The sequence below is a fragment of the Parasteatoda tepidariorum genome, chromosome 3, assembly GCF_982258835.1.
Source record: "Parasteatoda tepidariorum strain Cologne lab strain chromosome 3, Ptep-v5.0, whole genome shotgun sequence".
NCBI lineage: Eukaryota > Metazoa > Arthropoda > Arachnida > Araneae > Theridiidae > Parasteatoda > Parasteatoda tepidariorum.
In genome coordinates, this window is record NC_141757.1 from 24,378,846 (window position 1) to 24,395,056 (window position 16,211).

Consider the following 16,211-nt stretch of genomic DNA (forward strand, 5'->3'; position numbering starts at 1 on the left):
AGGAATTACTTAATATTTAATATTTCGTGATTAATGGTATATTTAGGCGTAATTAACCCCATTTGAAATATACGTAAACAAGAGTTAGCCACTATGACAATTTTAAAATTTGTATCACGTGTTCTTTATCAGATGTAAAGAAAAACTGAAAGAATCTCATTTCGAAGTTATCGGGGTAATTAGGGTGAAATTAACCCAATTGAAATGTGTTCTGATTCTAAGTTTGCCACCAAGATGGAATCTTTAATTTTGACCAAGTGTTTCTGATAAAGGGAGACACTAAAAAAGCTTCATTTCAATATTTTTTTTATTTGTGATATTTCGTAATAATGAATTCGGGAGTACAATGTTCCTCCAATCTATATATATATTTCTCTTACACGGCGACAAAAAAAGCCTCATTACAACTCCCCGAATGGCAACCCTAGAAAATCGACCAATGATTGCCGCTAAAAATGTCACATGCCAAATCTAGCTGAGATGGCTCAACATATAGCGCTTTTAAAAACGGAAACTGAAATAACCAGAGATAGCATAAGCTAGGCAGAAGTGAGTAGTCTTTGTCGATAGATCTCTATTTTAGTATTTTGTCGAAAGCGCTTTTTTCACGAATTTATATATTGCGAATTTATTTGACGATTTTTGATTTATATCACGAATTTATTTGTTTATGCAGGTCTTTCCATTGCAATTCACTTATTTCAATTTTTAATAGACTTAATTATAGCCAAAATTTTAACCTTTTTAAAGAGATATCAGTTTTAGCAATTTTATCGTAAGATTTCATACTATAGCACATTTCTAATAGGTTTAACGAATTACATGTCATTTATTTGAATTCAAATTTATTTTAATGACTAAAAAGATGTAGTTTTTTTTTTAAAAAAAAAAGTTGTTATATGGATTTGAATGATTGTTTTGAACTCTTAGAATTTTGTGCATTTGCAATGTACCTAAGTTAGTAGCGAGCGAAGCAAATAATATAAGATTGCGTAGCAATTTTCGGTGGTTGGCGAGCGTTAGAGTGCAGGGGGCGCAGCCCACTAGTTCACCCTATTCCACTAAGAGATAACTGCCGAAAGCAGCATACCAATCTAAAGCCACGAAGCGATGGGCAATGTGGTTGTGGAATCACGAAGCGGTCTGTCCTTGTTGGCCACATTATATCCCAGAGGAGGCCGGATAGTCCTATTGTAAAAAGAAGCGTGGTAATCACAACTGTTCTGGGTCCTGGTAATGTGAGGCGTATAACTTGATCGGAGAAATATCTTGTCTTTATCATTTAAGTTATTATTTCTAGCATGACCAAAAAGCGCTTTTATTCAAGACCTACGAAGATTAATGTTGTTGTAGTTCATTTACGTTGCACTAGAGCTGCACAATGGGCTATCGGCTATCCGGAAACATCCCTGAGGATGATCCGAAGACATGCCATCACAATTTTGTCCTCTGCAGAGGGGACGGCACCCTCGCTTCGGTATCCCGACGACCTGCACGCGAAGTCGAGCACTTTACGATAGAACAGTTTAACGAGGACCAATACCGCACACCCTCGGTCCTACGCAGACTGATCCTAGTGGTCACCCACCCGCACACTGACCGCAGACAGTAATGCTTGACTTCGGCGATCTGCTGGGAACCGTGTCTTAACGATCAGTCCACTGCGGGACACGAAGATTAATGTATAACAATACATAGTAACTTTAAATTTAAAAATAGTTGAATTAATATATAATCTATATTATATAAAACGCTAATACGTACGTATGTATGTATGTATCAATAAAACCGATGATATTTCTTTTCTCGCGCTGGCAACAGTTTTCATTTTTAATTGATTGGATTCGGCGCGCAAGAGCACGTAGTGAGCAACCAGATAACAATAACCAGAGTGAGCATTATCAGGTTGTTCAATTCAGATTCATGCACTAAAGACATGACAATATTTAATTTAAACTCAATTAGGAATTAATTAATTAATTGAAGTGAGAATGCTTTAAAAGGTCGTTGTTGAATTGATATTTTTCTACTGGGAGCTACCTAAACGTCTAAAAAACGTTTAAGTGTTTGTATTGAATGCATTGAATTTTTTTTATATTTCGCGTTCATTTATGCATTGAATTTTCACGCTTTAAAATGCAGAATATTAGTGAAGCAATATTTGATAAATTATTTTGCTAATATGTTTCTTATTTAGCTAATGTTTTGATTTTTTCACCATGTACAATCTAAATAGCTAATATACTTTTTTAAAAGCCAATAAGAACATTGGTAGAATTCTTCTACATAAGTACAATACTATGTCTTTGATGATAAAATACTATGTCTTTGATGATAAAATACTATGTCTTTGATGATAATATATTATGTCTTTGTGCTACAACATTGTGTTCATTGGCGAGCGAGCGCAGCGAACCATGGTTCACGGCGTGAACCACATAGGATTGCGTAGCAATTCTCGGGGGTTGGCGAGCGTCAGCGAGCAGGGTGCGGAGCCTCCTAGTAAATTTTAAAAAACGATAGTTCAATTTTCTTGAGCCCGGTTAACCGAAAAGTACTTAAAATACTCCAAGCATATCTCATACACATTCATTCTAAGATAATATCCAATCTTTGAACTACACGCAAAAATTTCTGAATACATGAGAGATCATAATACTCACTGTAGTTTAGCCTCATCCATGACGCTGATAGTCTCAAGATGCTAACTTTGTCAAGAGGCTTTGAAGCATTTAGAACTGGGGGTACAATAGTGGCCAGCTGAGCAACCTGGTCGTTGAGTCGGTCACGCCTTTGCTTCTCAGCCTGATTTCGCTGAATACGCACAGCAACACTGAAATGAAAAAAAAAAAGACTTTTAATTTGTAGAGATAATGAATTAAAGAAATATCGAAAAGAAATCTTATATGCAATAACATAGGAATACCTTTGAAAAATTGAATTTGCCTGACACATTTTGCGTTTTATTTAAAAAGAATTGAAAAAATTGAATATTTTATTGAAAAAATTGGATAAAATTGAAATTTTACGCTGAACGCTTTTAATGTGTTCTGTAAGGAAGGGAGAATATTTATTTTTTAATCACGCAAAAGACGAAAAAACACAGGGCGCATTGCAATCGTCAGATGAGGGGTGAACTTTTACGGTGGTTCATTTTGTTATTTATTTGGCGTTAAGAAAATACGGTTATTTTTTCCTATTAAAACAATTTTAAAAACTTGTTTTTTTTTCTTCCTAATTTTACTTTTGTGTCTGTCGGAAAGTGATATAACGACGAATAAATAAAGTTTGCTTGTTATCTTTAGGGGAAACCGAAACTTGCTTTGTCATCAGGCATAGGGCTCCATTTGAAATTTGGGCACTCTAGCTAACGAAAAATGGTCGAAATGATGCTAGTAATTAAGAGCATTAACGAAGAGCATTAGCAAAAAAAAAAAAAAAAAAGACGATCAATAATTTATATTCATTTTTCGAAGAAAAAAAAATAGTATCCTTAGTAAATAATCAGATGTTTTGCATCAAATAACTTTAAACAGCGGATTGTTTTTAATTTCTTAACAAGGTTTTATTGTTAGCTAGCAGACAATAATTCTTTTTAAAAAAACTTGACAATAATTTAAAAAGGAACTTTGCTTCAAAAAAAATCTAAATTAAAGTACTAAAAAATGATTAGTATATTAATCAAGAAATAATAAACGTAGTAGCGTAAGGAATAAGATTTTTAAAAATGTAAAAATTTAATTAAATAGTTGGTAAAATAGTTCTGCGAAACACTCCAGGACAGGTGATTAAAAATTTCTTTTAAGATTAAGACGAAATATAAGATGTTGAGAAATTTGCAATGATGTGAGAGATGCTTAAAAATGCTGACTACGTATTTTTATTAATATTTATAAAATATATATTCAAGAAATTGATAAATATATTATTCCAAATCTATGCATACGCATGTATATTATTGAAATTGTATCAGTTATTGAGAAAAAAAAATTAAAAAATAAAAAATAATCAAATTAAATAAGCACAATCTGGTGTATTCCACCATCAGAAGCACGCTTTTATAAAACTAGACATTCATTGAATAAAGTGTTTTTTATTCAAAATGTTTTATTCAAATCTCTTTACTAAATTGCAAATAAATTATTAAACGACTAAAAAAGAAACATCGTATTTTATAGTTTGAAAGAAATAAAAATAAAAAGATTAGCATTAGCGAAAAAAATATGAATGAAATTTTACGCTACGCGCGAAGTCAAGTTCCTCGTAAGTTTATCATATTTTAATATTAATCGCCCATTTAATTATTTCTTCAGTGTCACCAAATTATTTTTTTAAAAATAATTAATTTTAATTTTTCTCAGCTTCTAATAAATAAAAACAGTTGAAACTTTAGATTTTTCAATTGAAAAATATGTAGATTAATATGGTATAAAAAAATTCATACCTCATAATTTAAAAATTTTTCATCCTCAATTTAATTAAATGATAAAAAATAATAAATAATTATTAAAAATTATTTTTTGCAAGAAATTATTTTTGGGTCAATGAGTTTCATGAGTGGGAGAATTTTTTTTAATTGTTTAATTAGTTTTTAAAATATGACTAAAAACGCAAAAAGTAAAATTAACATTAAGGGGTCCAAACTTTGAATCGCTCTCCTGACCAAACTATGGGGACCACATTTCCCAGATTTCGGCTAACCCCTATGTTTTGAAGGTTAAAAATCCAAATATGTAAGAAATAATACATGTTTATTCAGAGAAAGTACGTTTTAATGCCCAATTTTGTAACTTAATTAATAGTTAGCACTAATTAATTAGAATATTTGAGGTCACCCCCCAGGAACCATTACGATTGACGCCTAGTTCGTGAAAATCCGATCATTAGAACGAAAGTTATTCAGGGTGATATCTTTATATATATTTTTTTTGAGGATTGTACATATTGAATGGAAGAAAAGACACATCTTGCCCTACTTCTTTAAAACAGAAACTTTAATGTCTTATTTAAAAGTGCATTTCCATGGCATCATTACGGCATTTAAAATATATGGGATTGGTAACTACAATTGTGGATAAAGATTTCAAAGATCTACAACAGATCAACTTCTTGCCTTCCGAGACATTCGTAGAAAAACTAAAGACAACTGTATTATAAGTTACCATTATTTTATTGACTTTAGGAAAGCATTCAAAAAAGGAACTTAAAACATTGTAACTGTCTGTTGATAAAGATGATACAGTGAGAAATCATCTAAAGTTTCCAAGAATTTCTGGAAAAAAAATTTATTTTTTTAGACGAACAACACCCAAATATTAAAATGACTCAAGTATGATAATAATTAGAAAGGTCTCTAGAATACGAAAATGTTCATTAAGAAGGTATTTTTTCGAAAAATAAATCTATGAATTGTTAATTTTTTTACACGTATCGTTTTAGCGGCAGCAAAAAAGATAGTTGACTAAATTTTGATCTAATGATAGGATTTTTACAGTAGAATTAATTACAGTAGAATTAACTCAAAATCACTGTTTGAGTTTGATCGAGGTCAAATTGTGGACTACCGGGATTGCGGTTTATCATACCGAAGTATTACTGCTTGCTTTGGTCGAGATCCCATGGCTGTTAACAGAATATGGAATCGATAGGTTCATGACGGTCATAGGGAACACCGTGCAGGATTTCAGCCCCCCCCCTCCATCACTAACAGTCTAGATGTTATCCACATGGCCTTAAGAGATCGTACAGATACGTCACGAATCCTGAGTCAACAAATGGGGACATTTGCAAGACAACAGTTTGACGACGTTTGCAGCAGCATGTACTGTCAGCACGGCGACCACGGCTTCGGCTACCCCTGACGCTGTATCACAGGCAAGAGCGTCTCCAATGGTGTGATCAGCGACGTACCTGGACGCAGGAATGGCATGACGTTGTCTTTTCAGACGAATCCAGGTTCTGTATACAGCATCATGATGGCCGCATTCGTGTTTGGCGACATCGTGGCAAACTCACATTTTCAGCTTGCATTCGACATTGTCATACAGGCCCATCACCTGGAGTAATGGTATGGGGTGCCATTAGATACACGTCTCGATCACATCTTGTTCACTTTGAACAGCAGTCGTTACATTTCTGATGTGTTGGGGACAGTTGCTCTGCCTTAAACTCGAGGCCTCCATAACGCTACGTTTCAGAAGGACAAAGCACGACCTCATGTTGCTCGCACTGTTCTGACCTTCCTTCACACAGAACATGTTCGCCTGTTGCCCAGACCAGCACGTTCTCTTACACCAATTGAAAACGTCTGGTCAATGGTTGCCGAACGCCTGGCACACCACCACTCGTCAGTCACTAAGGTCGACCAATTGTGGCATAATGTTGAAGCAGCATGGAATGCTGTACCCGTTTATTCTATCCAATCTTTATCCCATTCGATGCCCAGGGGAATAACTTCTGTTATTGCTGCCATGGGAGGCTGCTCTGAGTACTGATTCCTCAGGATCCATAAATCCAAATATCTTAAAAATTTAATCACTTGTTCTTCCAATTATAATGTATGTGCCCAATAGATATCAATCTGTTATTTGCATTCCCTCTTGGTTAAGCTAGTTTAATGGCCAGTAGTGTATATTGGAATGCTTTTTACAAAAAATTATGTGCTATGTTCTTTGTTTTCAAAAAAACTATGTTCTTGAATTAAAATACTTTTTTTTGATCCAGAAACTATTTTTCAACCGTAAACTGATGGCAAAATTTCCGTAATCGGAAGCTAGTTTTAACGTGCTTAGCTAGTTTTAACGTTCTTACACTTTTGCTTTAAGAGGAAACAGCTTTTAACAATATTTGAGAATATATTTTCAAATAGTTGACAGCATTTGAAAATATACCTAGTTTACATATAAAGACCCAAAATAATTCAAAAGCAGAAAAAACCCAATGTATTGCAACAATTTATTTGATAATTACAAATTTTTAGAAGGTCTCCTCAGCTGGTATTATTATGCTTCGCTAATTGAATTATCACTATTTTTTCAATGACGATTATTTTTTTCCAAACTTAAATTCAAAAAGAAAGAAACTTAATTAATTTAACTTAAAAACTTATTTAGCATGAATGTATACTGAATTGTAAAAAAAAATCATTAGCAGCTGACAATTTTTATTCCGACTCAGACAACTTTCTGCAGGGATATAAAAATAAACATACATTGTTTGTACACCTAACATGATATTTTTTACAGGGCATGTTGATTGCAGTCCCAGGTCTTCTGCTTTATGGCATAAAAGTAAATAAGCACAAAAATTCTTGTAATTATAGGTTAAGGAGAATAATGTTAAAAGAAGTTGTCGCACATTAAGAAACAATCGGATACATAGCCGCTGGCCATATGGCGAGTCAACAAAACAAAATGTGGCGAATTAAATTAAACATACAACCAGTCACTTTTTCCCATCGCTTTCTTTTTAATTGTATAATGATAAAAGTACCTCAAAAGAGACTCTGGAAAACCGAATTATTTTTTAAATGTCTAATTTCAATGTCTGCATTCAAAATTTTGATCCTATATAACCCTCATTATGTAATGTATGTGGAAGGGAGAGTTCTTTAACAATTCACTTATTTCAGAGATTCAATGTATGCAATTATGCATTAAATGTATTTTGCCTCCCATAATATTTTTAAAAGAAATTCTTCAAAGTCAGTATGTTTAAGCAAATTTTGTCACGCATTTATGTTAGTTTTATTGTTGTATTAACTTTTTATAGTCATATTTCTCATATGAACCTTTTTATTTTATTTTATAACCGTCGTTGAACAGCCGACCCAATTTCATGGGTTTACGACTACTTACGTTCAACTCCGTAGCCTTGTAATTTTGAACCAATCCAGAAGACAAGGAAACTCCTGGATCAGTACCCCCAGAGGTATTGATTTGTTGTGGGAACATGGAGGACTTTGAGACTCGACAGATTTAACGTGCATCAGTCACCATTTACTACACGGGGAGTCTTCGGCCGGCGAGGATCGAACCCACGACCTCTTGGATATGGACCCAGCGCCCTACCGACCAGGCTATCCCGGCCTCATATAAACCTTTTGTTTAAATATATATATATATATATATATATATATATATATATATATATATATATATATATATATATATATATATATAATTTAATCCAAGCAAAATTTTGTTTCCTGCAGAATTTTTTTTTCAAAGATGTCTTCATGCCGCACCAGAGAGGAAAGAAGTAATCGTGATTTTTCTTTTCTCATTTGGGGTTTAAAAAAAAAGTACGTAATGACTGGCTTCATCTAGAATTTCAAATTAATAATATAAATTAAAAAATTCAGAAATCGTGAAAGTTAAAAAATAGTTTGCTCTAGAAATTATGTTCTTTCATTCTTTAAAGAACACCATGTTACACACACACTAATTTAAATATATCTTTTAGTCCTATTCGCCTGATTTCGTGGTCGATCTTTATTTTGGAGTTACTGTATTTTATGACTTTTAATTTATGCAAATATTTTAATTTATCGTCGCTTAAATTTTTTACGAATTTTAATTTTTATAATAATTAACCAAATTTAAAAAGAGGAAATAATTTGTGTATTTTTCCGCCTACAAAATGAGAGAAAGCATCTATAATATTAGATTTAAAAAAATAAAAATTTCACAATTAAAATTTATTCTATACTTTCTTCTGTAAACACAAAGTTTCTGTTACTTTAAATTGGAAATTGTTATAATTAAAAATATCTTAAAGAGAATTATATATTAATGCTGGAGAAGTTTGTCGCAGACATCCCGAAAAAATTCTGCCACAGGGAAATTTTAAATTTATGCCAAAATATTCAAACGCTTTACAATTCAGAATTTTTTCCGAAAACAAAAAAAATAAAAGATTGTTAAAAATTAGTTAATTACATCTTTGGATAAACGATTTTTATAATTAGGTGCAAATATTTCTTGATTTACTAAAAAAGTTTTCGAGACAGAGCAAAATACTGAAGAAAAAAAAGTGAAATTAAGTTCCAACTTCCGAATGCTTTTTTGCTTAAATTATTGGGACTAAATTTTTCGGATTGCGGTAACCCATTTTTTAGGGGTCAGAAATCTGAATTCGTATAAAAAAAAGTACGTTTATCCGCAAGAAGTACTTTTTTGTGCCTGATTTCGTAGTTTAGAATATCGACGGTAATTAAATAAGTATAAGTCCTACAACATGAAAATTTTATCATAAGTTATTCACGATATTCGCTTTTTTTTCTTTATACATTCGGTACAACAATTACAACATCTTAATAGTTATAAATTATCTCGAAGAGTATCTTAAATAATATCTCAATAATTATCTCAAAGAGTATCTCAAAGTAGAAACCTCTCCCTTACATTTTCGAAATCTTAAGATTATAACATGAAATATATGTATTTGATGATATTAATATATATTTAAAATATGAAAATAAATATTGAAAATTAGAAAATATATGTATTTGAAAACATGAAAATAATATTTGAAAATATGAAAAATACATGAAAAATAACATTTATGCCCACGCTAGGAAAAAATAAGCTTTCGCAAACTAAAAATGGTAGTTTCATCAAAACTTGTGTTTTACTTACTTATTAGTATAATGGTTTTTGCTTGGAATTTTCGCTTCATTTTTACGCTTTTTAGTTTCCATATTCTTAATGGATACCTGGAAAAAAATATTTATTAATGCTAAACATATAATACAGATAATAATGAGATATTGATTTGATCAAATTTTAATTATTAATATAGTATTCCCAGAATGAATTGAAAAAATGGTGGTTGGATGCAATAGTAACTTATATCACTTTTAGAGATTGAATTTCTCTTAAAAAAAAACTGAAAACTTTTAAAGACTAAATTTATTTTAAAGTGATGCAGTAATGAAAACTCAGTAAGTTACGTTTATTTTATTTTTTTACGTTTTTTATTTTATTTTTTTTATTTTTCAGAAATAATTTATAATAGCATGACAAATGGTTATTAATTTTTCCAAAGAACACCCTTTCGATATGCTATAATGACTGGACTAATGAAAATTTTTTTGATGATATTATTGGATTAATTAAGAACAAACAAAAAAAAACATTTCCCATGCAAAGTAATTGATATAAATCCATTTAATAACCATACAATACGGAACATAAGTTTCAATAAATAAAAAAAAAATATTGAATCTCTAAAATATTGATTTTATGTAACACTATTCATTCTACTTTTAAATTTATTTAAAAACAATGAAATAAAAATGAAAACAAATTCATTAATGTTTTTATATGTAACTAAATACAGCTTCACAAAGATAGAATAATTAAGAACTAGCTTGTACTATTGCAAATTTTAAAGCTATACTCATAGGGTCCTTTTTTGATGGAAAACGCATACCACTTCCTCCTTGCTAACGTCTGTCCACACATTTTGTGAAAGTTCCGTTTTTCGTGAAATTGTGAAAAAATTACTCACATTCTTTTAACCAGGGTCCGCTTTTATGAATTGGTGCAAATAGGGTCCGGTTATTGCAAAAAACTTTTTCAAGGAGTTTTTAAATTGTAAATAGATACAAGATTATGCTCGGCAGTGTAAAATTATAATAAAAAAATTAATTTTTCAAAAATAAACAGCAATTGCTGTTTCTAAATTAGAGATGCAACATACAAATATTTGGTATTTAGCCTTTACTGCTGAACGCAGAAAATTCATTTCGGACGAATAATGAAGTATCGTCTGCGGAAGGCAAAACTTAATTCATTTACATCCATCTTTCTTGTTTACTGCCCTGGAAAGGGTTTATTTGATTAACAAAACAATATTGAAGATTAACAAATTTGTGAAGGATCCGATTAAAAGTAAAATCATTTTCTGAAGGGTCCGTTTTTAAGTTAAAATATTTTGCGAAGGGTCCGTTTTTATGAAAAGATATTTTGTGAAGGGTCCGTTAACGGACCCAAATTTCTTCTAAACAGACCCCTGCTAACATATGGTGATTTATGTGTCCTGAATTTCTTTATTTCTTCATTTCTGAATACTTTTTGTTTAATTTTATTCTTTGAAATATGTTGTATTAAACTATTTATCGAAATTACCGAGAATTCAACATAAGGATTGTAAATATTTTTAAGAAAATTCCAGACATAAATCACGCGAGGTTAAGATGGAGAAAGTAAAATCTTTATTTTTCTATATGTAGGGGACCCTTAATTCTATTGTTTTGGTAATTTACATGCATGTTCAAAGATCAAAAATAGTATTTTTTAAGTAAAGCTTTAATCTTACGTAGTAACAATACAATGCAAATCATGAATATTGCAAAGTTTAAGATGTATGTTACAGTCATATAGTTGCGTGAAGTAATAAATTTTACCACCGTCGTTAAACAGCCGACCCAATTTTCAGAGTTGACTACTATGGTTCAACTCAGTAGTCTAATAATTTTGAACCCAATCTAGAAGACAATGCAACACCTTGAACAAGCATTGGGAGAAATTTGCCTTCGTGGTGAAATTTTAGATGGAACTACTCCTCATTTGCGTTAAATGGAGAGAAAAATTACGAAAACCTCCCACGGTTTGTCTAACGGGAAGGGGACTCTAACCCATGACCCGTCTACCACTAAGGTTAATTTACGTCAGCACTGGTGGACGTTTGAAGCCGGATACAGAATTCGTATAGACCAGTTATCGCTGGGATTCGAACCCAGTTCCCCGCAATGGAAGGCGAATGCTCTATTCCCTAAGCCATCATTGTATTATTCAACCCTGTCCCGCCCCCGTCAGGGGGCATCCAGGGAGAACTGATAGATTACAAACATAATTATAACACAAAGAATTTAAAACATAAAAGAACATAAAATTGAAAATATAGTGGATGGTGAGCAATTACAGATTGAAAGATGAGCTAATATTAAGCTATAATTAAGGTAACAGTGAATCATGAATATTTACAGATGAAAAGAACTCAATTCACAAAGACATTTGAAGTGGATGCAATTCATAGCGATGAGAGTACCTGCGGATATACCTGTCACATGAAAGATATAGTTGTGTCGCCATTCCCAGAAATCAGATACATTCTAGTCTAAGGATTCCGTTAAATTCAGTTCAAAATGTCTTTTTATGATAAGTTCGATTCCCTTGCTGATTTTCGGGATCGTCCAGAGATTTTTGATAGTTTCCATAGTCGTATTAGATGGAAAGTATGAAGATCGCAGATCTTGAAAATCTGGGCATGCAAATAGTATGTGCTCTAAGTCCTCCAAGCACCTGCAGTTCTGGCATTGATCGGTTTTGTTGTGGAATCGTGATTGGTACGTGCCCTGGGTTCCGTGGTTTGTGAGACATTGGCCCAGACATTGTGAGACATCCCTAAGCCATCATGGCTCTCAAGTGAAAAATTGAAGAAAATAGTTGGATTTGAAAATTGAAGAGAATAGTTGGCTTGTTTGCGGCTAGAGGACAAGCCGCACTTAAGTTTTCAAGGAGATGCAATCACGATTTGCCACACCAACCACACAATTTTTTTTTAAAGTTCGAATTTAACAAAACTATTTTTTTTTCATAGTTCCTTATAAAATATATAAAAATCACCTTATACAAGCTTTATTATCATGTTAGCTGAATACCTGTTCTTCTGAAGAGAAAAAAAGAAAAAAAAATCAATACCAAGCAGCACTACGAAATCATGCTCAAAACTTAAATGGGTATATTTTGAATTGAAGGGCTTAGTGAACTACAAACTGAGATTAAAGTATCAAGTAGGTGAAATTTTTATGGGAATTAATGAACCAGAGAAAATATCAGAAAGTGGTTGAATCAATATAAGAATGTTTAATGTAACGAAACTGTTTTTTTTCCCCTTACACTTTAAAATGAATAATCTACATTAGCTTTTAGTACGATTGCAGGGTAGCCACAGTAAAAAATGAACAAAAATAGTTGCTTTTAGTAGCCTCAAGCATGAAAATAGTTACCTAAAACTATGAAAATAGTTGCCTGAACAGGAACAAAAAATTATCAAAAATAGTAGCCAAATAACTAAAATTATAAATACTGTGATGTGTACTCCAATTAAAAAAAAACGTTTTGTACAAATATGAAAGTTTTCATTTTAGAAAATAGGTACCTAAATAAAAGTCGAAATACAATAAAATATTAATGCTAACAGAAGGAAAAAACAATTAAAAATAACAAACTACACCTCAGAGGGAAAAAAATAACAAGTACTTCATTAAATCTAATGGAAATTTAAATTTTTGGCTCTTTGGACATAAATGATTGCATAAGAGTTTGCTTTCTTTTATTAACAATTTGGTTTATTTTTTGTTCATTTGTTTCATGCTCTTTTTCTTTATGTCGCAATTGCAGACTACCTTCAATCATGCTTTGTGCAAGTCTAATTCCTAGCATATCTTTAGCCTTAAGGGCTTCTTTAAGTCTTTCATTTGCTTCTTCTGACAACTTGTCATTTTAACTCATTTTTAGGTTGGTTTATTAAAAGGGCTTTATTTTCTAGCTAGGTCACAGATTCTTGTAGCTTTGACAGTTTTTAATCAAGTTTTTTTTCCTCTTAATTTTTCTTGTTCTTCCTCTTGAAGACACTTCTCTTCTTCTTTCCAACTTTTCTTGCTCTTCTATGGAACTCTCATACGACTTTCGAGCACAATAAGCCAACTTAAGAAGTTGTTGATCTCGAACTGGGCAACACTAAAATATGGCCTCAGAGAATCTATAATTATTAATCTATCATTCAGAAGCCGATCTGACATCAGCGCCTTTTCTTCAGCAAGGACTCTTTTCGATATGGAAAAACCACTTTGGAACATCACTATTGCCATGACTTAATGACAAACAAGATTTGATCAATTTGCTTAGTGAGGGATATTTCAACATACCCAGAGATGTTTTTTCATAAAGTGCATCCCTCCAAAAATGATCAATTCTCTTTAAACTTTTTGGAATTGCTGATTCTGTACTGCTTAAAATATCTTATTGTAAAACTCTCCATTCACCTTTATCATCAAGCTACTTGATACCCAAAAATGAAAAAGAATTAGCGAGTCTGCCAACGGAATTCATACCTTCAATGCATGATATTTTATCTTCCTTAAGGCAATGGAGATCTTTCAACAACCTATTTTTTAAAATGCTCTTAGACTTAATGTAATTATATGTAGCCATATAATGTCTTTGAATCTTAAAAATCTCATAACTGTAAAAAAAATTTTAAGTAGTTAATTAATTAATAGACTAATTCTAAAAAAACGTCATCCTTTTTCGTATTTATTTTTCAAAAAAATGCGTGCAGGAACGAAAGTAAAAATTAAAATTAATTATGCTTTATTTATCTTTTTCCTTCAGTGGGGTGAAATAACAAGGGAGGGGTTAGCGTGATGACGTCACGGAGCACAAGCACGTGGTAGGCGGCACCCGAGGAAACTGAAAAGTATAGTTCGTTCACCAGTAGTTGGCACCTGGCTCCACCTCCTCGGACGCTGAGTTCATTTCAGCGCAGGAGAAAGAAGAGAAACATTTCCTCGCTTGAAATTGAGACAACCCTTAATGCGCACCAAACGCAAACAGTGACTTCTTTTTCAGTCACTTACTTTGCTTTATCATCTGCTATTATACCTTTCGTTTCTCTAGCTAATTAAATAGATTTTAATTTTAAAAACCTCCTTTTCTTCCAGAAAAATATCTCAAAAAAGACAAACTATTCACTGGAAAGAAAGAAATATCATAAAAAATGGCGCGAAATATCATCAAATTTATGAAATAGTTAATGTTAAAAAAATGCAGATAAAAATCGCGATATAAATATTTTTGCCTTACGATCGCCAAATAGCAACCTTGTTCAGGATTGCTCACAACGTTCTCCCAAAATTCGTGGAATAGTATCGTCCCATAAAACGCGATGAAGGCGGAGCCAAGTGCCAACTACTGGTGACTATAACGTTAATTTTGGCTAAAAAACTTCGCCAAGAGTAAAAAAGACTCCCAATAGTCGCCGATTCCTGAAAATAGTTGCTTTTTTAGCCTTTTCAGGCAAAAAAAAGTCGCCAGGCCGAAAATAGAAGCAAATAGTCGCATTTAAGTAGTCTGTGGCAACCCTGGATTGCATGATTGATGATTTGAATAATGATTTTTATTTCAAAGTAGTCAATGATAAATAAAATAAATTAAAAATTATTAGTCCCACCCTCCAATAAATTTAGAATAAAATAGTTTCGATACCACTTTCTTTTCCTACCCTGATACTAGCCTCCTGAAAATGTCACTTATCAAGTTTTTACGCACCATTTCAATAAATATTTTTCATTAACACTGTGACGTATATTTTCTCTTAATTTTATTTTTCTGCTATTTTGAAGGGTTCTTAAAAAAAAAAAAATGAATTGTAATTCAATTAGAGTAGTAAACACTTTCTGTTGCGAAATTTTTTAACTATTAAAGTTTTTTTAACTTAACATTTTTTGAAAATGCATAATTATTCCTTTTGAGATTTATCATTATGTTTTCATGATAGATTAAAGTTGCAAGTCAGTAAATAAAAAATAAAACAAATTTCATAAAAAAAACAAGCGTTCATCAAAATGGTTTGTTCATTGATTTGATGAATGCTGCCTATACGCCCCATTTTATTTCTTAAATAAAATATAATTTTTTTACACACGAAAATTTTTTGTGTCTTAAGGAATGTAATGTAAGCATATTTCAATGAAAATAATACCACATTTTATAAAATTTATATGTCTGACCTAAAAGAGGTTAATAAAGCTAAAAAACTTTTAATTTTCTATTTATTATAATTTGTTCGCTTTTCCGGTGGATTTACGTTATTAAATTAAGCAAAACTCGTTTTTCTTTCATTCCATCCCATCAGAATAGAGATTAATTGTGTTAACTGTAGAGATTATTGTAAGAGAGAGAAACATAATTTAGCATGATACTATTGCTCATGGTTATTATTATTTTGCAGTTCGCAAAAAATGATTTATTTTTTTCAACTAACAGCTTCTTTTTTAATTTCTAATTATGAGTGATATTTATTTCTAAATAGCTCTGTTTCAAAATACTCAAAAGCAACATTTTTCTAACCGTATCATGTTTGAAGAACATTAAACTTTAACTGTACTTTATTCTGTTTGTTGAGTTCTCTTTACTTTTGTT

General features: G+C 31.6%; 1 protein-coding gene across 2 annotated transcripts in view; it reads right to left on the reverse strand.

The window, feature by feature from the left end:
- LOC107443515 (uncharacterized) overlaps positions 1-16,211 on the reverse strand; it is a 244,531-nt gene that overhangs the window by 83,723 nt on the left and 144,597 nt on the right. For both annotated transcript variants that reach the window (XR_015432458.1, XM_087158966.1), the window contains exons 3-4: positions 9,639-9,715; positions 2,664-2,833 (exon numbers count right to left, since the gene is read on the reverse strand). Coding sequence is in view for 1 of the 2 variants with exons in the window: in XM_087158966.1 (XP_087015092.1) it covers positions 2,664-2,833; positions 9,639-9,700 (232 nt within the window). In the remaining variant the exon portion in view is untranslated. The remainder of the gene's footprint in view (positions 1-2,663; positions 2,834-9,638; positions 9,716-16,211) is intronic.